Raw genomic sequence first — 22,321 nt, forward strand, 5'->3', positions numbered from 1 at the left:
TGAGGTTGGAATTTCTTTTCATCCCAGTATGAGCATGTACGTGATTTTAATAAATTGATACAATGAATATTGCCTGACATTTACTCTTTACATGGTCTTCAAGATGAACTTGCTTCTACTGTTTTAGAAATTATACTTACACTTAAAAATAAAATTTCTACATAAAAAAAGAGTGGTTCATAAGAAGTAATCCTTTAAACCTAAGGAACTCAAAAGGGAAAGCCTTTCTATAGAAAGCCCTTACCACATTAATGGAATGTTTTGGTAAGAAGAAAAAAATCTCTCAAGATATGGTTCAGTACCTGGAGTGAAGCCTGAACGAGCCTAGTCACATCTGAGGGGCCAGGGAGACCTGAACTCTCATCTTAGTTTTTAAGCAACTAACACCTACACGCCACTCCACCTCCCCTTCTTTCTTCCTTTCTCTTTTTAACGACTTTGTCTTAGCTCTTACTTTTGGAAATAAAATTCTGCTTCGCGAAATCTTTGTCAACGTCAACATTAATAAAGAAGGCAAGGTGAAAGTGACTGGGAGTAAAATTGTCCAATCCCCAAGAAAACCCTGCGTTCCTTCTTTCTATTCTGCTTTAAGGGAGGAAGCAGCCCAGGGGCTAGTTGAGCTGGGAATGTGCCCGGCATATATGCAGAAGTGTCTGCCTGGGCGCCCCAATTAGTATGTATTGGATGTTGTTTTCCAAAGATAGAACTGAAGGTACTCAAGTAAATACATTCCCTTTCCTGGGGCTGTACTCTAGAAGTGCAAAGTTCTTGGGGCTCTCTGAGTCACTCTTTATTTTGAAAAGATGCAGATGAGAATGAACACGGAGAATGATTTATCCCATCTTTACAAAAAAAAAGAAAGGGAGATATTATATACCTCTAATCATAAACTAGATAAATAGATGCAGCATTAAAGAAATCATTTTTAGAATTTCAAGCAAGTATTTTCCATCTAAAGTAATTACGAAGTCCAAGATGGGAAATATTTTAACAAACATGACCTGAACTAAAGTAAAAACAGGGAAATCTGGAAAAATTGACTCTTCGATTCACTTGCAACATTTTGCTAAAGAAAACATAATAAAACCTTACCTTACACAGTGTTCTTTCTTTCACAAGGCCTATAACAAAGGGCTTCACTCGGGACTACAATGAGAAGCTCATGATAAGATGACTCTGTTCTGTACTGTTTATTCTGGGATGACAGCTGTATGACAGCATGATGTAAATACACCCACCCTACAAGTCAGGTAGTAGCAGCTACTGTTTTCTTCACTTGACCCTCAACATCAATAGCTGTTATTATTCCCATTTTACAGATTGGGAAATAACACTTTGCTAAAAATCATAGAGCAAATTACTAACATTACCTGAGAGAGAATCCGAGCTGCTTGAAACACCTCCCACCAACACGGATCCTGTCACCTTCCAAAACCAGCACATCATACCAACACGAATTCAGATGTTAATTTGTAACAATTCCTCACAAAGGTCAAGTCTTCAAAGGCTTAAAATCACTTATTATAAGTGAAAGATCCTGCCAAAATAGGAAATTATAAAGCAGTGCAATATTCCAGGGATCTATTTCCCGCACTGTTTATACCTGGGGTTGAAAAGTCCAGGTCTCCACGTGTGACATTTCTTCAGCTGACAAGAAGCAAAAGCCCCCAGGAGTTCAGGAACAATAATACCCTCTTGGAGGCTCTATTCCCTGGTTCCAATGAGCTTCTTTAGAGCAGTCTGGTCTTTCCAGCTCTGAGCTGAGAGTATCAGGCGCTACTCTCTCCTGAAGAAAACAGTACACAGTTCCTCAACTTCTTGCAAGTTTTCTTTAGCAAGAAACATGCATTACCTATGTTATCTTTGACGCTGAAGGGCACTTTAATGGTAGAGACTAGGGTTTAGATGTTACAGTTTATGCCATTAAACGTTTGATGCAGAGCGTCCGAAGCCAACGCACAGCAATCTGAACTAACCCAGTCTTCATCTGTTGCTCACACCTCAGAATCTGTCACAAGCCAAGCAGTGAGAAGCAGTGTGAAACACAGGAAGCTTTACTGTTTCGGAAGTGAGCATTTTCTGAGCGCTGTCTCGTGTGTGCCTTGACTTCTCACAAATCCAATTTCTTCAACTGCTCATAAGTCACAAAGAACTGCAGTTATCAGTTAAGGCTGACAGAAGATGCCATCTTAGCAACCCTGATGTATGAAAACAGACCCACAAAAAGCACGTCTACTAACAAATACGTCTGGGCAGACCACATGCCATGGACATGATTAAATATGAGGGGCTTCATCCTTAACTGGCCCAAAAGATCTCCCCATAAGCCTTCCCAAGGTCAGCTGAGATATACAAATCCCCCAGCATCAGCTCCGATAGCCTCTTCTAAGATTATATCCACACCAACTAGCTTTTATGACTTTGCTTTGGTGGGAGGACTTTCCAGAACAGTAAGTTCTGTGAGAAAGACAGCATGCCCCGGGAAGCTCTCCTCAAGGGTTTCTGCTAGGCAGGCCTCCTGGTAGAGGGAGGTGCAGACAAAGAGAAATAAGAGGATGGTGAAAGCCAGTATTTCCTATTTTACAATCCTGCCCTTTCATGTCTAATAAACTGCCACTTCTTTCCTGCCTCCCACATTGGCACATAGGAAATAGTGCTGATCAGCCAAATAATTCAGGAGCTAATTCCTGTTTATCCTTAGGCACTCTCTAAAATAAGGATTCTAGAACTCTGCTGCCAAACCACATCCTTCCCAAGGGTGGCCAGGGATATAAAATCCATCTTTGTCTTTCTCTGAAATCATAAATACTCTCAGCTTCTAGAGCAGAGTCTGAATAAAAATTTTTATTGATGTCATTACTTTTCAATAACACCATCATTAAACCAAGATTCATAGTGCCTAGCATAGAGACTTTATATTTCCTAAAAAAGAAACTGAATAGTTATTTCTTAGAATCAGAGGAACTCAAAAGAGTAAGAACCTACTTCTAAACTATAATTAATAACCTGATAGTTTATACAAACAATATCCTTTTAGCTACATCTTTTTTCAGATCTACTGCAACAGAAAAGGATACAATGATGTTCCAAGGACCAAGTCTCAACCAATTTGGCCAAAACCCTTTATATAGAGCAAAAAACCCTTCATTCTTCCATGTCTGTTATAAAGGAAAAAAATAAAAGTTAACTTCCAACTTTCCAATTATGTCAAACGCATTAATAACTAGTAGCCAGACTGAACTCATCTATTCTTCTTTAAAAGCTTCTGCATAGGTGAAGACTAAGGCTCCGTGCCAAACCACCCCACACACAAACCAAACAGCAGTTGAATGAGTAAGAAATTAGATTTAATTCCAACTACAATCTTTTGCTTCCAAGCCATTTGGGCTCATAAACAGGTTGGAAACAAAGAAGCAATGGTGGTCAAGATATCACTCAGAGCACCACTATTTCATAAGTTGTTGGATGGATAAAAATGATAAGTATCTTTGCTTCATTAAAGCAATACTTAAAGTCTAGGATGCACCAGCATCATGCTGGATAACAGGAACCACAAAACTGGTCCCTAATCTTTGACTGCTGGCAATCCAGTAGGGGAGACAGTCACAAACTTCTGTCCACTCGTGAACACTAGGCTTGATTATTTAAGCTGAGAACTACAGTAAGACTGATGTGTTGCCTTGAAAGAGATGTCTGAATGAAGGATATTCATTCCAGTTTGACTCAACAGGAAGGAGATATATTTTGGAAGGAGACACAGTTCTACTATAATCACAGAAAATATGACTATTTTCTCACTCACCACAGCAGAGCACAGATATAAAGAAATGAACTTTCAATTCTAAATATTCATCTAGATTTTGTATTTATAACAATCAACCCTGGTGTGGCAAAAACTGTGTACCATCTCAGGGCTTTCGAGCATTGAGTAATGCTCAATGCTCGAGAGTTTTAACAGCTCTCAAAATTTAGTTACCTCTTAGGTAAAAAATAAATAAATAAAATATAAATCTATTTGGGGACCGTTTCACTGATCGAAACAATCCACTAGAATGTTGAAGATTAAGTAAATTTGCTTATTTCATAATAGTATTCCTTGTTATTATTAATTAAACTAACAATAAGGGCTTACTACATTCTAGGCACTATGCTAATTGCTTTAAAGGCTTTATCTCACTTATTTTTACAATAACCCTATGATGTAGGTGCTATTATTGTCCCATTGTACTTATGAAGAAACCGAGGTATAAGGAATCTGTACCTTGACCAAAGATACACAATTACAAGCGACAGATCCACAGGTATGTTTTGCTCTAAACTCTGTGTTCTTAAATCCTAAGAAACTCTTCAAAGGGTAACATGGAAGCTAACGGGCTATGAAACGAATTCACAACTCCGTAAAGATGGAAATTCATTCTCACCTGTAACAAGCAATCCAGAGTACCTGTGTAGCCAGAGCATCTTCCATCTCGAAGGACTCTCTGATTCATCATACGTGTTCTCACAACATCAACAGGGTTTGAGGCCAGGGCCCCGGCCAGACCACAGGTGAAGCTTGAGCTATGAAGAAGATACCATTGGAAAAACAAAAAGTTAACCACTACTGAGCTGCAACCACCACTATCAAAGGCAGGAAACAGCCTCCTCCCAAACTATGTTCAAGTGATACGTAACAAGATGAAATGTATCAAGAATGAGGTTCACATTTAAGAGAGCTGCACAAACTCCTGAAACACCAGCACTGATTATACTGGCTGATAAATTCCAGCCACAGCTAAGACCACCTTTGAGGTTCTAGAACGTCAAAGAATCATAGAAACATGAAGGAACGTCCTCCAAAGATGGTCTATTGCATCTATTCACCTATAAGTGGGCATCAGAGTAATTTTAGCCATATCATAACCATGTTGTTCTTGGAGAACAGAGAAAAAGATCTCCCCACTGTAATGCCCACCAGGGGCTCAGGTTCTACTAAATTTTCAGTCTCACAAGACGACCACAGACCACACTTAGTATCAATTAACTCAGAGCAGAGTTCTCAGCTTCGGCACTACTAACATTTTGTACCAGATAATTCTTTGTCGTGGAGGTTTGTTCTGTGCACTGTAAGATGTTTAGTAGCATCCCTGGCCTCTACCTAGGAGATGCCAACAGTACTCTCCCTAGTCATAACAATCAGAACAGTCTCCAGAAATTGCCAAACATCCTCTGAGGGGCAAAAATTGCCCCTTAATGGATTAAACTCAGATACACTCATTTTCCTGGTTCACTTCTGTATTGTAATTTTTCAAATATGAGAATATAATACTTTTATAATGAACTTTCTTTAAATTTCTATAAGTATGCACCAAATTTCCACCCTAAACTCATGCATACCTAAAATATTAATTTTTTTAAAAATCCGAAACATACAGGAAGTGGGTACACACAGTGTCTCCCATCAGGCCCGAGAGAATCAGGTGCTTCTTGGTGAGGTCGTAGACCGGCAGCTCCACGCCAACAACAATAGCAGCCCTCTGAGCAGTAAGGGACACGCCCTGGCAAAAACATTAATAATAAAGATTCAGATCTCTCTCCATAGAACAAGCCTTGCAAATGTGCAAAGGTTCTACTCTACAAACTATGGCCAATTTTTATGTCTTCCTGCTGGTAGGCAGAAACGTAGTAACAGCGTAGAGAAGACCAGAGTGTAAGAAGTCAGAAGCTCCAAAGTCTAATTCTTATTCTGGCACTAACTGTATGACCTTGGCCAGACCTTGGCCAGGACAAGTCACCTCTCAGAGCCTCTGGTTTCCTTGTACATATTGAGAGGATCACACTGGATGACCTTTACTGATGAGTAACTAAAATACTAGGAAACAGCACTCCATACCAGTGTTTGCCTAATAACAACATAGTCGCCACTTACGAGCCATAAAACATACAGATCAAAAAATCCAATGTAGCTGTAACCACAAACTCCTTCTCCATAAGAATAAAAAAAAAAGCAAACGAACAAACAAAAAGTACTCCACCTTCGCAGAATCCCTTAGATATGAATTACTCAGAAAGTCTTTTAAAATCGTGACATGTTCCTTATATTTCCATTTTACAGATAAGGAAATTAAGGAAGAAGACATCTTGAAGGACAATCCATTATGCCATTGGGAGTAAATAAAATGATGGAAATAGGAAAAATAAATTCAAAAAAGGAAAAAAGGGAAGAACTAAGTCAGTTGGATCTGTTTTTCAAGCTTACCTTCCACAGTCCTCTCGTTCCCTCTTGTTGGTAAATGTTAATGAAGTTGCCTATCATTCCTCCTTGAATGGTGCTGCTCTGTGCTTGCATCCGTATCTAGAGATGATTTTAAAGACTAACATGAGCAGGAAACTAGCACACTTCTCCCCAAATGTAGACCTCTGAAAATCATTCCATCTGTTGTTTAATAATCATTAAGAGTAAAGGGGCCAGCCCGGTGGCGCAAGCGGTTAAGTGCGCACGCTCCACTGCAGCGGCCCAGGGTTTACAGGTTCGGATCCCGGGCGTGCACCGACACACTGCTTGGCAAGCCATGCTGTGGCGGCGTCCCATATAAAGTGGAGGAAGATGGGCATGGATGTTAGCCCAGGGCCAGTCTTCCTCAACAAAAAAAAGAGAAGGATTGGGCCGGTCCCACGGCTTAGCGGTTAAGTGCACGCGCTCCCCTATCGGCGGCCCGGGTTCGGATCCTGGGCGCACACCGACGCACTGCTTCTCTGGCCATGCTGAGGCCGCGTCCCACATACAGCAACTAGAAGGATGTGCAACTATGACATACAACTATCTACTGGGGCTTTGGGTGGGGGGGCCAGAAAGGAGGAGGATTGGCAATAGATGTTAGCTCAGAGCCAGTCTTCCTCAGCAAAAAGAGGAGGATTAGCACAGATGTTAGCTCAGGGCTGATCATCCTCACAAAAAAAATAAATAAATAAAAAATAAAATAAAATAAAATGTCCTCAGTAGACTAAAAATTTATAAGGATTGGGTCTTAGGCACTTGGCATCGACAAAAAGCATCTAATAGAGTCTAGACAGTCCTGCATACAATAGCTCATGAGGTGTCAAAAGAAATTAATTTTTTTAAATAGTCTTTTGAAAAGGAAAGAAAATGGCATATTTCCCTATAGGTTACTAAGTGGGAAAGAGAGAATATGATGGTAATTCTAAAGATTTAGCATAACTAGTAAGAGTATCCAGTGTACTTGGCAGCACTAAGCATGGGCGAACGTATTTCTTAAATTATTTACTCCAAGCCACAATTATTTCCAACCAGCTGAACTAAAAGGTATGCAGGCGAGCTGGCCACGGGATGGCCACATGATGCCTGTCACAATCTGTTACACTTGAACTTACAAATGAACTTTACGGTGGCCATGGAATTCACATGACCAAGATTCCAACATAAAAATAACGTTTGATGTAGCTCTCTGCATTTTTAAGAAGGTAAAGAGATTTCTCACTAAAAAATTGGTAGCTTATTTTGGTTTAGGGAGCAAACACATCACCTTGAACTTCTAAAGGGAACTGTTAATTCCACACTAACATGGAAAAATAAACCAAAACTCAAGAACTGCCTTTCCACAGCCCTGACATACATTTGAGAGATTAATAGGAGCAAGGATATTTTTCCCTGGCAATCTTACCCCGACATAGGGTAAATTTATGGCAAAAGCGTCTTGTATTTCTCTTCACTCGTGCTGTACCTTCACTGTGCATAACTGTAGTACACTCAACACACTGCTGCATAAAATGCTGATGCTCATCAGAATCTCTCATTAGACTGAAGGTTGAGGGCAGGGTCCTTGTCTTACTCATTTTTGGATTCTAAGCACCTAATACAGCAACTGGTACAAGGTGGAAGCACAGTGAATGCAGCTTAAATAAAGGGTGAAAAAGGAGAGGGAGGGAGGAAAAGGAATAACTTGAGAAGGTTCAAAGAGTAACTCATGCCTAATTTTTATTTAATTAGTTAGTCCTTGCCCTATTCCAAAAAGGATTTAAAGAGGCTGTTGTCCTGGGTATTGTCAACAAGGTCATCTAATGTGTTATGTCTAATTGTGGTAAGTAAATATTTTCATTAGTATTTCCTGAAATCAAATTAATGGATAACATAATGCATTCAGAAATGGTCATTAATGAGCAGACTAGACTTGTGTAAAACGTGCAGCCCATCTATTTTTAATGAACCAATAAAACAAGGGAGATTTTGAATGAAAAAATGAAATTCAAATGCATCCAAGCCTACATTTTTTTTCCTGCTTAATCACCAAAACTTCCGAAATCACCAAAGTCTCCAAAATGAGCTCTACTTTTAAGCTCATCTGTATCAGTGGGAAATTCACCTAGTGGAGATTTATAAGTTAGAGTCTTGATGGTACTTAAATTATAAACAGATTCACATACGCATAGTGTATGCTATTCTGGCAGATTTTCATTATCTGAACATTGTCCTTAATAAGAAAATGCAGAGTGTGCCTATAAGATATAGATAGCACTGCTTACCTTCAAAACATCAGTTGGATTAGCAATGGTTGAGGATATGACTCCAGAGAGAATTCCACAGACCACATTTATCAGCAGGGTCTCATCTGCAAACAGAGATATATTATTTGACTTTTCACATATACAGAGCTCTTTATAAGTGTAACTCATATACATACCACTTGTTCATCTTAAGAGAATAAAGAAATTTATGCTTTATGAATCAAGTAATTTTAAAAGGATTGAGGATTTCGCTGGCTAAGGGGATTTTGCTTAGCAAAATTTCTTGATATCCAAAAAGGAATGTGAATTACCATGCAAAGTTAGTAACTATCTACCAATTCCCTTTTGTGTGCTTCAATACAGAGCACTGAAGCAATTAAGATGAGGTATATCTGGCAGGAGAATAAAAAAGATATACTCCTATGAGATACTGTTTTGAGAGTCTATGAGAAATGGAGATAAAGTTTTAAAGCACATCACACAGATTTAATCTGAAGTATACTGAAGCACTTCCAAAGCATCTTTGCTCCTGTTCACCCCTCTCACGTGACAGTCCCACGGTGCTCGTCCCATTGTAAAAGGAGATAGAAAGTTCTATAGGTTAAAGCAAAGTCGCAGAATCAACCAGCAATCAATTATTAGAACTCAAGAGTTCTTAGTACTAAGAAATGTATTAAGTGCTTTCCTGAAAAACAGGTGATAATCCCTATGATTTTAGAAAATTTTAAATTGCCTAGAACTATAACTTATGCTCTAGTCTAGACATTTTGGAGATGGAGACAACTCAGTAAAATGTTTGTAAGATTGCTCCTTTTAACTATTACTCCCCTAAATTCAGCTGATAACTGACTTGCTTTAAGCACAATTCAGTTAGACTTTATACCCAGAGTTCTCAGCAGGAGTAAAGACACAAATAACCTGAAGAAAATAGATCCAAAACCACTCGGAAAAAAGATTCCCCACTCACCTTCTGGGCGTTCGACAAATAATCGCTTCAAGCTCTGGTAAGTGCCTATCTTGATGGTGCCATAGGAAGCCTGGCGTAGCATCGCAGGGGCAATCCTGTCACACCAATTACAAAGCGACGAAAAAATTCTTAAAATCCTCTAGAAGACCCCCACACAGAGATACAATCACATATCTGCCTTCCACAATCAAACTACATTAAAACAGATTTCTTAAAATGCAAAATCCAACAAAAATATAGGTGGGTTCAGCTAAATCCGTGCAAATTATGAGCTGACTAAGTGGAAGCTCAGCCCCTCATGTCTATCCTCAACGAAAATGTAAGAGCACATGGAGTTCCATTTGCCCCTTCGTGTTCAGATGAAAGGGCTTTCCTTTCTCGATACAAAGCGTCTGGTGAAATCCGGCCTCTGTAAGCATCTATCATTCTTCCACTGTTGCTCTGGAGCTCATCTCCTACCTCCTGGGGGGCCCTGTTCCAGTTATTCCTTCTCCCTCTCGTCACCCTCTCTGACCCCAGAACCACCCTGTGGCATTTATACTCCCCAGCTGTTTTTGCACTTACAACTTCCTTCTTGAATTGCAATCTGGCTTCACCCCATCCCCTCCATCAAAACTCTCCTCTCACCAAGGTGACCAACTGACATCTTTCTTGCTAAATTAAATGATGCTTTTCAATTAGTACCTTGTATAACCTCTCTGCAGTATTTGCTACTGTCCACCCTCTGTCCTACTTGCAGGTGTCTCCTCCGAGAGCTGCCAGAACATCACCCTCTCCCATTTCTTTTCTTTTCTCTGCAGCGTCCTCTCTCTGTCCTCTGGGGTTGCCCAGGATTCCATCCTACACCTTCTTCTCTCCTTGCTCCACACACTCCCTGGGTGAGCTCATCTGCTCCCACGGCTTCAACTACTGTTGAAGACTGATGACTACTAAATCCATGTTTTCAACACTGATCCAAAGATGCATTTCCAACTGCTTCCTAAATTTCTCAATTCACATGGCCTACACCCACCTCCAGATCAAGTGTCCCACAGTGAACTAATTATTTTCCCTCTCCAAGTGATCAGCTCTCCTCTTCTGTTTTCTAGACCAGGGAATGGGACTTCCATTTACACACTGGCCAAAACCAGAAATCAAGACATTAGTCTGGTCTGCTCTTCTCCCGCTACCCTCTCATATATTAGGTCCCATGATATGTCAATCCTATGCCTGAAATGGTTTTCTAGCCTGTCTTCTTTCTCCCCATCCCCAAGACAACACCTCAGGTCAGATCCTTATTGTCTCTGCTTCCTTCATGACAGCCTGCTTCTGGTGTTACCAGTCTCTAATTCTTTCTCCTCATGGCAAGCAGGCATCTTTTTACAACGGAAACCCAATCATGTTAGCCCCTCTACTCAAAACCCTTCAGTGGCTTCTGTCTGTCATAGGCATAGCAAACTCAAGTGCTTACAGGCACCAGGCAGATGCCATGACTGAGTGAAGCAGGTTGGGTCTAACTGCACACACGTGCACTACGTGAGTGGCAGAGGTTTTGGTAAACCAAAGAAAGCATCCTTAACACCAGTTACTATTATCACAAGTGAATGAATGTGGGTCCAGATGTTCATTTTTCTTAAGATAGAATCCCAGGTTTTTATGCACAATTTCTCATATTCAAAATATTAGCTCAATTGAAAAACAAAAACCTTTAGGGACTGGTGGCTGGAAGGGCTGTGAGGCACCCATTTGGGACCTATGGTATACTGGAGAAAACCAAGATGCTCAGCATGGCCTGACATTGTCCGTGTCCTGACCCCTTATTACTGCTCAACTCCATCTCTGGCAACTCACCAACGCCCATGCTATATCCATGCTGAAGTACTTGCAGTTCCCAGAATGTACCATGCTTTCTTGCACACACTACTGGCTCTGCATGAATACGGTTCCTCTCCAACTTCACCTGGCTAACTCGTCTTGGTCCTTCAAGATCAGATCCAGTGCCTCTGGATTGAGCAGGTTTCCTGAAAACCCACCTCCTCTTCTGACCCCCCGGTCTGGGATTGATGCCCTGCCTCTACCAGACTCTAGTACCTACCAGACCCCATTGTAATCCCGTTTACACATCTGCAGCCCCCACTAGACCACAGCTCCCTCAAGACAGGGCTGCTGATCCCCATCCTCCCAGATCCATCCTCACCCTTCTCTGTCCTGCTCCGTGCCCCGAGAAGCTGGTGCCTATGGACGACACCACCCAGGCTCCCCTGCCAACTGACTTCTGGGTGGATTCAGCCAGTAGAAGATGGGAGGGAGGAGAAAGAAGCAGAGGTATTCTTCCTCTCCCTGGGCGCTACCAAAGCATCCCTCAATAGCTACTGTTTGCTCCTTTAGGCTCAGCCCTAGGAGGCTCTGCTAACACCGTTCCTGCCCTTGCCTCTTTGATCCTGGGGTTGGTAACAATTTCTCACTTTGCTAGTTTCTAGGTACCTCAATAGCCTCCATTTGTTCCCTTAACCCATGAGCAGCTCCTTCATTAAAGTTTCTCACTGAAACCACCTGAATGAATTCCGGTTCCTGCAGGGACTGACTGACACAGGCAGGGCCTTGTCTCGTTCGCTTTCCTATCCAGCGCCTACACCACACTGTACATTGAGCGTTGGAGGAAAGAAAAGCAGTTCATGCAACTCTTACCCATGGAGACTACTCGTATCATTTTTCACTATGGCAAAAAATGCGGTAATTTAGAATAGCCAAGTGGAAGGGCTATTTTCAGAGTGAAATACTGAATTAAAGAATTTTTTAAAAACAAACATAATTTCCGTATTATTATCCATACTCGAATATAATAAAAACACAGTTTACTACAACATTCACTACATACAATACATAAATAAATAAAATAAAAGAGTTGAAATGAAAAATCTACCATGCTACTTGCTCTTTTCAAATATACCTGAAACTTCTACTTTTTCTCTATGAAGTCTTAGTCTTAAGTCTACTCATCTGAAAGGTCAACGGTGAAATATAGACACACAAAGGTCTCCTTACCCGGAGTACAGCGCTTTCAGCCCTTCCTCTCGGCCTATCCTCACTAAAGCATGCAACATGCCTCGATACCGAATTTCTTTAAAGTTGGCATCATTCTTCTGACCTTGAATCTGGAGCCGTGTCTTGGTTAAATCAATTGGAAATGTACCTTAAAATTGTAAAGAAGAAAATATTTCACTTAATAAAAAGAAATTCCACTAAATAAAGGATACACAATGGTATATTACTGAGGAAACATTCACACTATCGTGTAAACTAAGAAATAGAATTAAGAAATGGCAGATACTTTGCCATCTTTTTTCTATTTAAAAACAGGAACCAAAATATTAAAGAAAAATGCATAAATGTATTTTCCTTTCTTCACATTTTTATTTATGTCCCATCTTATTCTACATAGGATTTGAGGAGGCTGCACTGCTGTAGAAAATAGATACATAGAATAATGTACACAAACAGGAAATCCATTTTAAAATATGTTACTATTCTTTACATACGTGAAGGCTAAAATTGGGCTCAATATGAATGAAAAGAGGTAAAAGTTCATTTTCTAAGAGTCTCTCATTTTGCGTCTAAAACTAAATCTGCGAATGCAGGTAAAAATGCTTAATACAGTACCTAACACACAGTCCACTCAAATAGATAACACCATACTCAGTAAACTCTACTCGTTGTGTCAATGGGAAAGCCCATCTGCACAGAGAAGCTATGAGGGCAGATGAGTGGGTGGTTAATGCACCTCAACCCCTCGGCCCTGGTCCAAACTGGCTCCTCAGGGGCAGCCTCTGTGCCAGGACAGCAGAGACCGAGCCCTGGAAGCAAATGAGGTGTCCAGCCCAGCTCCCGGCAGCTGCTCAGTATCAGTCCAATCTGGCTCAGGGAAGACCTTTGAGCTTCTCAAAACTCTTTACAGCCAAATGTGTTAACAGTGGCAAAGTGGGGAAAAGGACAACAAAAATAGGGACAGACGTAATCCAAAAATGATTCATGAAACTTCTGGTTGTTCAATTGCTTCAACTTTCTCCCCACTAAACTTTGACCCCTAACTGCTAATAAGTAGCAAAAATGACTACGTTGTCTTAAAAGCATACCAAAAGAAGAAGGAAATTCTAAATTCTGATATTAACATTTCATAATCTCCCATTCTGTGCTTGAGCTACATTCACATCAAACACCAAATCCTGACATCACCACAGGCAGCAGACAAACTGACCCTAGCACGCTGGGCTCCTTACCACATTCTGCCGTGATGGAGGCCAGCCCTCCATACACAAAGGGCTTCCAGTTGAGGGCCGACATTCTTGCCACTGTCCCTGCTCCTTTGATTCACAGAAACATAGCCTCCAACAGGGTTTTCCTGCACACAAAAAGGAAGATGTTTCAAAGTTGTAATTTTCTCACAGAGGCAGTTTCTTCTTTAAACTTGAGTTTGATTTGGAGAGTGCCATGAGATGCTATCACTGAAACCCTCCTGCAGCAATTCCCAAGGGGAGCCTTGCCTTAATAAAGCAAAGCACTCCTATCCACTAAACCCCAAATTAGCAACTACTCTTCTCACTTTATCAGTTGCCTTAACTCTCATTCAGGCCTTAAATCATCCAATATACTGATTCCTTGACGTGTGTGTATGTATTCAGTGTAGCACAATGGAGGCTATTCCCTGGGTAGTCTATTTTATATCTGTTCTTCACTAGATAAATATTTGCTATTTGTTCACCATTCATTGTCTTAGTGAGTCCCTCCCAGGAGGCACTGGAATCCCTCAGGTGCTCTGGAGTAGAAAAATGTTGCAACCCAGCGTCACAAGGTAAAATGACAATTACTTAAAATTACCAAAATACACTTCTAGTTTACACTCTATAAATGTTAACTCTCTTCTCTTACCCATACTATGTTAACAGCTGGGAGGCAGCTTGGTAGGAATGAAAGAGGCAGACTCGGGTCAGAGCCACACCACTTCCTTCCTAGGGAAGTTCCTGTTAACCTCTAGGTTTTTTCATCATCATCATCACCATCATCACCATCACCATCATCATCATCATCACCACCATCATCACCATCACCATCATCATCATCATCATCATCACCACCACCATCACCATCACAGCAGTCAATACATCCAATTAGGGGTAGAGCCCATACTTTTATTAACTAAGCTAAAGAAGACGCCTAGCTTTTAGGCCTATTGTAAGGATTAAATATATACGTTAAGACTAATACAAAAAAGACACTCAACAACTGTTGCCTTCCATCCTCCTTTCCCTTAATAGGTCTTCGGGCACCGTGACATATATTCACATGCCTGCCACAGCCAGGTCCCCCACATTCATTATATGTTCTGCAGTTTTACACAACTTCAGCTGGTAAATCTGGACTCATGTCCATTAACAGGAAACACACGCAAATTAACACTTTTGTGTATATACTAACAGCTACAATTATTGCTGGTTTAAAGTAAAATTTCTAATTTATTATAATCATTACTGGCAAGCGATATGCCCAATGATTTTACTTTGCATGTTTTAGGAGTTTCCCAAGTCTACAGTTCCCAAGAACGTCAGTTCTCAATAAGGCTAACGGGCTTGTCCAAACTGAGAGAAAACACAAGGAACCCAAAGGGGACCCTAAAGAGACCTACCCATAGCTACTGCTCGTTTATGGACGTTAACCAAACTCAGGGTGGTCACAAGTGAACAGGGTAGAAGGCTCCCAAAGCCTTCCAGCTCTGACGTGCTAATATAAGTGAGCCATGGAGGGGTGGGTGCTGGCCCACTAAGCCAGGCAAGGGATGGGCTTTGTCACGGCACTGCAGAGAACTGCCACCTGAGGTGAGGTGGTCAAAATGAGCCCATTCTCCCTAGAAGGGGAACCTTGGCCACTGGGGTCCCACTCTTGCCTGCAGGAACCTGTGGGTACAGTCAATGGCAGGCTACCCCACCCTCACACCAAGGCCCCCTCTGTCCTCCAGGTAGGCATCCATCTGAGGCCAGGCTGGTCAGCGGCCCCCCACAGAGGCTCTCCAGCTCGTCTTGCTCCTCCTCTCCACCCTGCTGCAACCGCCAAGCACCAGCCCGATCACCTGGCATCTAGACCAAGGGCGTTCATAATTGGCCTCCCTGCTCTCATCTTCTCCACGCCCAAACCATCCCACTCATGCACATAATTAGGTCACACATACACACCCCTGCCCTGCAAAGTCCTCTGTGTCTCCCCATCACCCAGAACAAAGTTCACAAGAGGCCCTTCAGGAATCACTGTTAACGGTGGGATAGGGATAGTAGGGTGATGCAGGAAGATGCCCAGATGGTTCAGAGATGCACACTAGCATATTTAAGGGGTCTGGAATTTGCTTTAAAACAGTCCAGCAAAAGGGAGAGGGAGCAGGGCAGGGGAGAAAGCTGAAGCGTACAGGGTAAACTCTTGATAATTGTTGAATACGGTGACGGTATATGGGGTACATTGTATTTTCCTCTCTGCTTTGTATATTTGAACTATTTCATATTAAAAATGATTAAATGCTGGAGCTGGCCCGGTGGTGCAAGCGGTTAAGTGTGCGCGCTCTGGCACGGCGGCCCGGGGTTCGCCGGTTCGGATCCTAGGCGTGCACCGACGCACTGCTTGTCAAACCACGCTGTGGCGGCGTCCCATATAAAGTGGAGGAAGATGGGCACGGATGTTAGCCCAGGGCCGGTCTTCCTCAGCAAAAAGAGAAGGATTGGCAGATGTTAGCTCAGGGCTGATCTTCCTCACAAAAAAAAAAAACAAATTTTAAAAATCAAAAGCTGTTTAAAAAAAATATATGATTAAATGCTTTTTTAAAGCAAATAAAAAGGCCACTGGGGAGAAAACAAAAAGAAGGCTCCCTAAGCGTGGAATTTGAAAATCATGTTTTATGCATTTCAGTACCAAGAACAACCCTGCCCCCCAAAACTCAGCTCCCTTTTATCCTTGAAAACATTTAATAATCTCCATACTTAACTAATTCTTAGCCTTACTAAATTCATAACTAATATAATGACTAATACTATAAGTTATAGAGTATAAGAACACACTAAAGGGGCCGGCCCACTGGCATAGTGGTTAAGTTTGCACGTTCCACTTAGGCAGCCCAGGGATCGCTGGTTTGGATCCTGGGCACAGACCTACTCACTGCTCATCAAGCCATGCTGAGGCAGCATCCCATATAGAAGAGCTACAACTCTACAACTATGATACACAACTATGTACTGGGGCTTTGGGGAGTAAAAAAGAAAAAAAAAAGGGGGGGAAGATTGGCAATAGATGTTAGCGCAGGGCCAATCTCCCTCAAAAAAAAAAAAAAAAAGCACACTAAAATAAATCCAATAATTCGTTTCCTGTCCAGTAGTACCTTCCTCAACCTAGTCTTAGATTTTGCTGAAGCCAAGTTAAAAAACAAAACAATAACTACATAACAATGGTCTGTGGAGCACCGGTAACTTACTGTTATAAAGAGTGTCCGACATAAATGATTTCAGGGGATCAACTGAGTAACAAGTTTGGGTCAGGAGGGCAGAGAAACAGACTAGGAAACCCAGTCCCAGGAAGGGGCCTTGCCCAAGGCACCTGGCTGATGGGGGCAGAACTGGGCCTCCAACCCCAAATGTTCTGCTTAAAGTGCAGTGTTCTTTCTGCTACCTCCTGAGGCTGCACACTACAAGCATAAAGGAGTGAGGCCGTCTTAATTACAGAGAAAATATTACTAAGCAGCTTCAAAAAGGTACTACTTATAAGATACTTCTTTATAAACAAAACGTGCTTAATTTAAGAGAAATGTCTTCAGAGAAAATATAATATTCAGAAGGTAGTCAATCTAAACAGCGATAATTTATTTTTCCAACACACAGTATACAAAGAGAGTGTTCATGAGTTTTTTCCCCCAGAGTTTTTTACTAAGGTGATATTCACATACTATAAAATAAGTCACTTTAGAGAACAACTCAGTGGCACTTAATACATTCACAATGCTGTGCAACCACCACCTCTATCTAGTTCCAAAATATTTGATTACCCCAAAAGGAAACTTTTAAGCAATTACTCCCCATCCCCCATCCCCAGCCTCCATATGATTAACTTTTTGGGTGTGATACTATATACGCATCAAACATCTGCGTGGAACATAGGACTCCTTATTAGCAGTTCCTAACCTGGCTGCGGATCTTAGTAGAGACACCAGTGCCCACCTACTGAATGAGGATCTCGGGGCCATCCAGGGCATCTGTGTTGTTACTGAAAATCAGTGAGTTAAATAGATGATGGCCCATTCATGCCTTGAAATACTGATCAATTAAATTCCCATTTTAGGTAGTTAATTCTCAATGACGATATTATAGTTGATTCTTCCTTTTATTCATCATATTTAGTAGTGACTTTTTCCTCCATATATATAGATACACACACACACACACACACAAGATATCCTCCAAAATGTCAGCAAAACTTTATGGGAAATGGGATTATAACTTTTGATCTCTAATTTAAAAACAAAAGGAAACAGGGCCGGCCCAGTGGCATCGCGGTTAAGTGCTCGAGCTCTGCTTCGGTGGCCCGGGGTTCGCAGGTTCGGATCCCAGGCGCGGACTAACGCACTGCTTGTCAAGCCATGCTGTGGCAGCGTCCCATATAAAGTGGAGGAAGATAAGCATGGATGTTAGCCCAGGGCCCATCTTCCTCAGCAAAGAGGTGGATTGGCATTGGATGTTACCTCAGGGCTAATCTTCCTCACACACACACAAAAAAACATGAAACATTTTTTAAAGACTATATTGTCATATGACCTCATGCCATCACACTGATTAACTTTCTGGTTTCCTGCCACTACTTTTATTTGCTTTGCTAGTTTAGTTTTAAAGAGATTTGGCTACTTGTTCTTTTGTTGGTTTTGATACTAAGTCGTTAGTTAGATTAAAACCCAGAGGTTCTGGGTTTTACGCATATGTAAATACTCAACTAGAGCTCAAAACGGCTATGGAGTTGCCTCCCCGTGGTTTTGAATCATATGGATGGAGCACACACCCATTAGTTCCCATTCAGATGTACCACCGCAATAAACTTACCTTCCACAAATGAGTGCTCCCTCCTGTGTCCCTGGTGAAACTCTAAGAAAGTACTTTCCATTCAATTATAATTTTTAAAAGTTAGCTAGGAAATGGGTAAAAGTAACTTTTAGGCTCTTCTCTCTTCCTTTCCAAATGCTAGGACCAGATCCCTGAGCAGTTAAGACTACCGCACCTTCCCATGTTAACATTTGCTGAGTCAAAGAAAGAATAATTTGGCTTAAAATAACAACCCGAGAGCATGAGCAGTTGGTCAAACATCCAAACAAGAAAAGGGTCTAGCTAAGACTGGAATAGAGACATTATGTCCAGTAAGCTGGACTGGCCACAGCAAGCTCTGACAGGGCTTCAGCTATCTTAGGCTGAAATCTCTGTTCAGTAAACTGAATCATTTCTTTGTTTCCGAGCTCTCTTTGAAGGAGTTCTCACATACATTCCTTAACTTCCTAGCACAATTTTTTGGAAATATCCTAATTCTAGTGAATTGCCAAGACTGACAAGCCAACAGTGAGGGAGACTGATGTCCTTAGCAATCACTAATGTTTGGGCAGCATCCCAGCGGGATATCCAGATAAGGGATTTCGATTTTGCAAAACTTCCAGTGTCAGGCATAGCAGTGGCTGTCAACCATTCTCGACTTTGCAGGCCTCTTTAGGCCATATCCTCTAGCCAGACAAAAACCCAGTGACCTCGTCTCTTTGCTGCATTAGGAACACGATATTAACAACAACTGTCATTATTACATATCTGATATGTCAGGCATTGCGGAGTGGTTTCCACATAAAGGATTTTATTTAATCCACACAACCCTATAAAATAGGAATCATTATCCACATTTCACAATTGAAGAAAGACAGCCTCAGAGAGGAAAAGGGACTTTCCCTAGTCACACAGCTACGAAGTACTCAAACTAAGGTCTCCCTGAAGGTATGCATGATCTTTCATCCATGTATTACAGAGCCAAATGCTATTTTCCAAAGGCTGTTAAATAAAATTGGCATTGGCGGATGGGAGGGTAGGGAATTCTACATATTCACAATAAATGTAGGATTTTCCTGCAGGGGAAATACAAAACTTTACTAAAAAAAGTGTTTCCTGAGTGGAAATGTCTATACGAATTAAGAGTTCCAAAGGATTCTCCCTACACTTAAGATATATGCTAAATTATCTATCCTCTCTACCGCATTTTCTCTTTCTCAGCACTTTTCCCCTCACCTCATTTGTACAGCCGCAAAGAGAGGTAATTAAATACAGTAATTGCTGCTGGAACTTCTGAAAGCTTTCCAAGTTTCTTACATAATTAATTCTGGATAAATTCTTTCAGTTTTACTTGCGTTCCCTTTTCAGTCTGCAGTCTTAAACTGTAATCACTGCCTCTAAACTTCTGTGGGCTCATAAAGCTTTGTTCCGGCATGTTTGTTTCCCTTTCATTTCCCATGCTTTTTAAGGTACAGGGTGGAGAATAAGCTCATCACAGACTTACAAAACGTAGGATTTAAAAAGGAATCTCAGAAATCATATCTCAAGTCATATAAATTAACTGAGGCCCTGGTCACAAACTTGGCAGGGGCAAAGCCAAGACCAGAATTCATGCCTTTCAACTTTTCTCACTACATGAGGAGGATGAATCTAGACTCTGCAGAGCAGTCCCGACATTGTTTTCCTATTCTTGCGCAATAGCAATACTGATCATTGCAACCGCTTTACATAAAATTACTTACACCTAGAAGGACGCTAAAATCCAGAGCTACATTAACTACATTAACTTTCCGGGCAAATTAATTCGATCCGTCCTTGCAAACGTGAGCCTATCTGGTGTGTTCTAGGAGCAATTCAAAGTACAGCATGCCCTTTCCCAGAGTATGGAGCTCGCCGGCACCCGGGCTGCACACTCTGAATGAACCACGAGTGGGAAGGATGCAGAGGCCGGCGAAACACACAGCGGGGGCAAGGGCGCACACTTCGAGGTGCAGACGGGCCTCACATGGACGTCAGTGACGCTGGAACAGCAAGCACCCCACAACGCCAAGCGAAGAGGGCCGGAGCCGGCGCTCCTGCGGAACCGGCCCGACCCCAGGAAGCGGCAGCCGGCACAGCGGGGCCCACCCCCGGAACCGCGCCCCACCGAGCCCGGCTCTGCATGCGAACCTGAGAGCAGCGGCAGCCCGTGAGCACGCCCGGCCGCGTCGGGGCTCTCCGGGACCGCGACCCCAGCCACAGTCTCAGCCCCCGGCCGCGCCGCCGCGGAGAAACGGGGGTCGGGGCGGAGGAGGGGCGACCCGGAGCAGGCGCTTACCCGGAGACGGAGGCGGCAGCGGCCCTGCACCTCCGCCTACCCAGGCTCTGCGGCGGCCAGAACCCGCGGCCAGCCAAGAGCTGGAGAAAAGGCCGCCAAGCGCCGGGGGCAGCCCAGGGGCCCGCGCGCAGCCCCTCCCCGGCCCCGCCCCGCGAGGCCCCCCTCCCTCAACCTCGGCTTCCATTGGCTGCTCCCGGTTCTGGCCCCGCCCAGGCCCCGCCCATGGTAGCCGGCTCCCCACTGGCAGGGCTGGGAGCTGCCTGGGACTCGGTGACGCCTCGCAGGGACTCGGTGACCTCTCGCAGGGCCTGGGATCTCGACTGCGCGCGGTGAAAGAGAAACTTAGCGAACTTACCCCAGAGCCGTGGAAAAGGAGCCTTCTCAGGGTGCTGATTCTCTATGTCCACGTGAACCTCTGCAGTCAGAATGTAGTAAACTTGCACTTTTTTTTTTTGTGGGGAAGATCAGCCCTGAGCTGATGCTAATGCTCCTCTTTTTGCTGAGGAAGAACGGCTCTGAGCTAACATCTATTGCCAATCCTCCTCCTTTTTTTTTTTTTCTCCCCAAAGCCCCAGTAGGTAGTTGTACATCATAGTTGCACATCCTTCTAGTTGCTGTATGTGGGACGCGGCCTCAGCATCGCTGGAGAAGCGGTGCGTCCTTGGGCGCCCAGGATCCAACCCAGGCCACCAGCAGCGGAGCTCCAGCACTTAACCGCTAAGCCACGGGGCGGCCCCGTACTTTTTTTTTTAATCTCAGCTTTTTAGTCTGAAAATTTACAAACCGATGGAAGAGTTGAAAGAATGGTACTAGGAACAGTGTACACCTCACTAAATGCTAACATTTCACGTTTGCATTCTCTCTCATTATATAGGGTTTTTCCCCCTGAACCGCTGGAAAGTTGCAAACAACACTGATTCACCCCTAAATACCTCACTACTATCATACAACAAATTTAACACCATTTCAGTCATATCATCCAATATAAAATCCATGTTTAAATTTCCTTTGTTGTCCCAAAATGTCATAAACACACATACACACTTTTTTTTCAATTCAGGATCTACCCAAGATTCACTCTTTGCATTTGGCTTCAAGCCTCATGTACTATATAAACTCGTTTAGTCTACCACACTAGTACTAGTACTCTCACTTTTTAAAAAAATCTTCCATAACCTTGACATATTGAAAAGTCCAGGCCAATTGTCTTGTAGACTGTGTCAGTTTGGGTTTATCAAATTGTTTCCTTATGATTAGATTCAGATAAACGTTTTAGTAAGAAAGTAGGAGGTGATGTTGTGTACTTCCATAGGGAGGCACAGTGTCATTTTGTCCCATTATCCATGATGCCATGTTTGATCACTTGGTCAAGGTGTCCTCTGGCAGATCTCTCCACAAAGATCCCTCTTTCTCTCTGCAACAGATAATATCTGCAGTGATGTTACTGAGCAAGGGCTTGCT

At 42.5% G+C, this 22,321-nt stretch overlaps 1 protein-coding gene across 3 annotated transcripts; it reads right to left on the reverse strand.

Moving 5' to 3' along the window:
* Nucleotides 1-953: 953 nt before the first annotated feature.
* Nucleotides 954-20,947, reverse strand: SLC25A30 (solute carrier family 25 member 30). 3 transcript variants are annotated; one of them, XM_058548196.1, is made up of 10 exons: nt 20,861-20,947; nt 13,726-13,847; nt 12,494-12,641; nt 9,470-9,564; nt 8,521-8,606; nt 6,239-6,334; nt 5,413-5,537; nt 4,422-4,560; nt 3,078-3,158; nt 954-2,152 (listed from the first exon to the last, which is right to left on the reverse strand). In XM_058548196.1, exons 2-10 carry the CDS (start codon nt 13,787-13,789, stop codon nt 2,111-2,113), a joined length of 876 nt encoding a protein of 291 aa, XP_058404179.1. In that variant the 5' UTR covers nt 13,790-13,847; nt 20,861-20,947; the 3' UTR covers nt 954-2,110. The 3 variants fall into 3 exon arrangements, with proteins under 3 accessions (XP_058404179.1, XP_058404180.1, XP_058404181.1); XM_058548197.1 differs by lacking the exon at nt 20,861-20,947 and adding an exon at nt 20,713-20,823; XM_058548198.1 differs by lacking the exon at nt 13,726-13,847 and having other exon boundaries at nt 20,861-20,903.
* Nucleotides 20,948-22,321: the final 1,374 nt, after the last annotated feature.

Source organism: Diceros bicornis, chromosome 9, assembly GCF_020826845.1.
Source record: "Diceros bicornis minor isolate mBicDic1 chromosome 9, mDicBic1.mat.cur, whole genome shotgun sequence".
Lineage (NCBI taxonomy): Eukaryota > Metazoa > Chordata > Mammalia > Perissodactyla > Rhinocerotidae > Diceros > Diceros bicornis.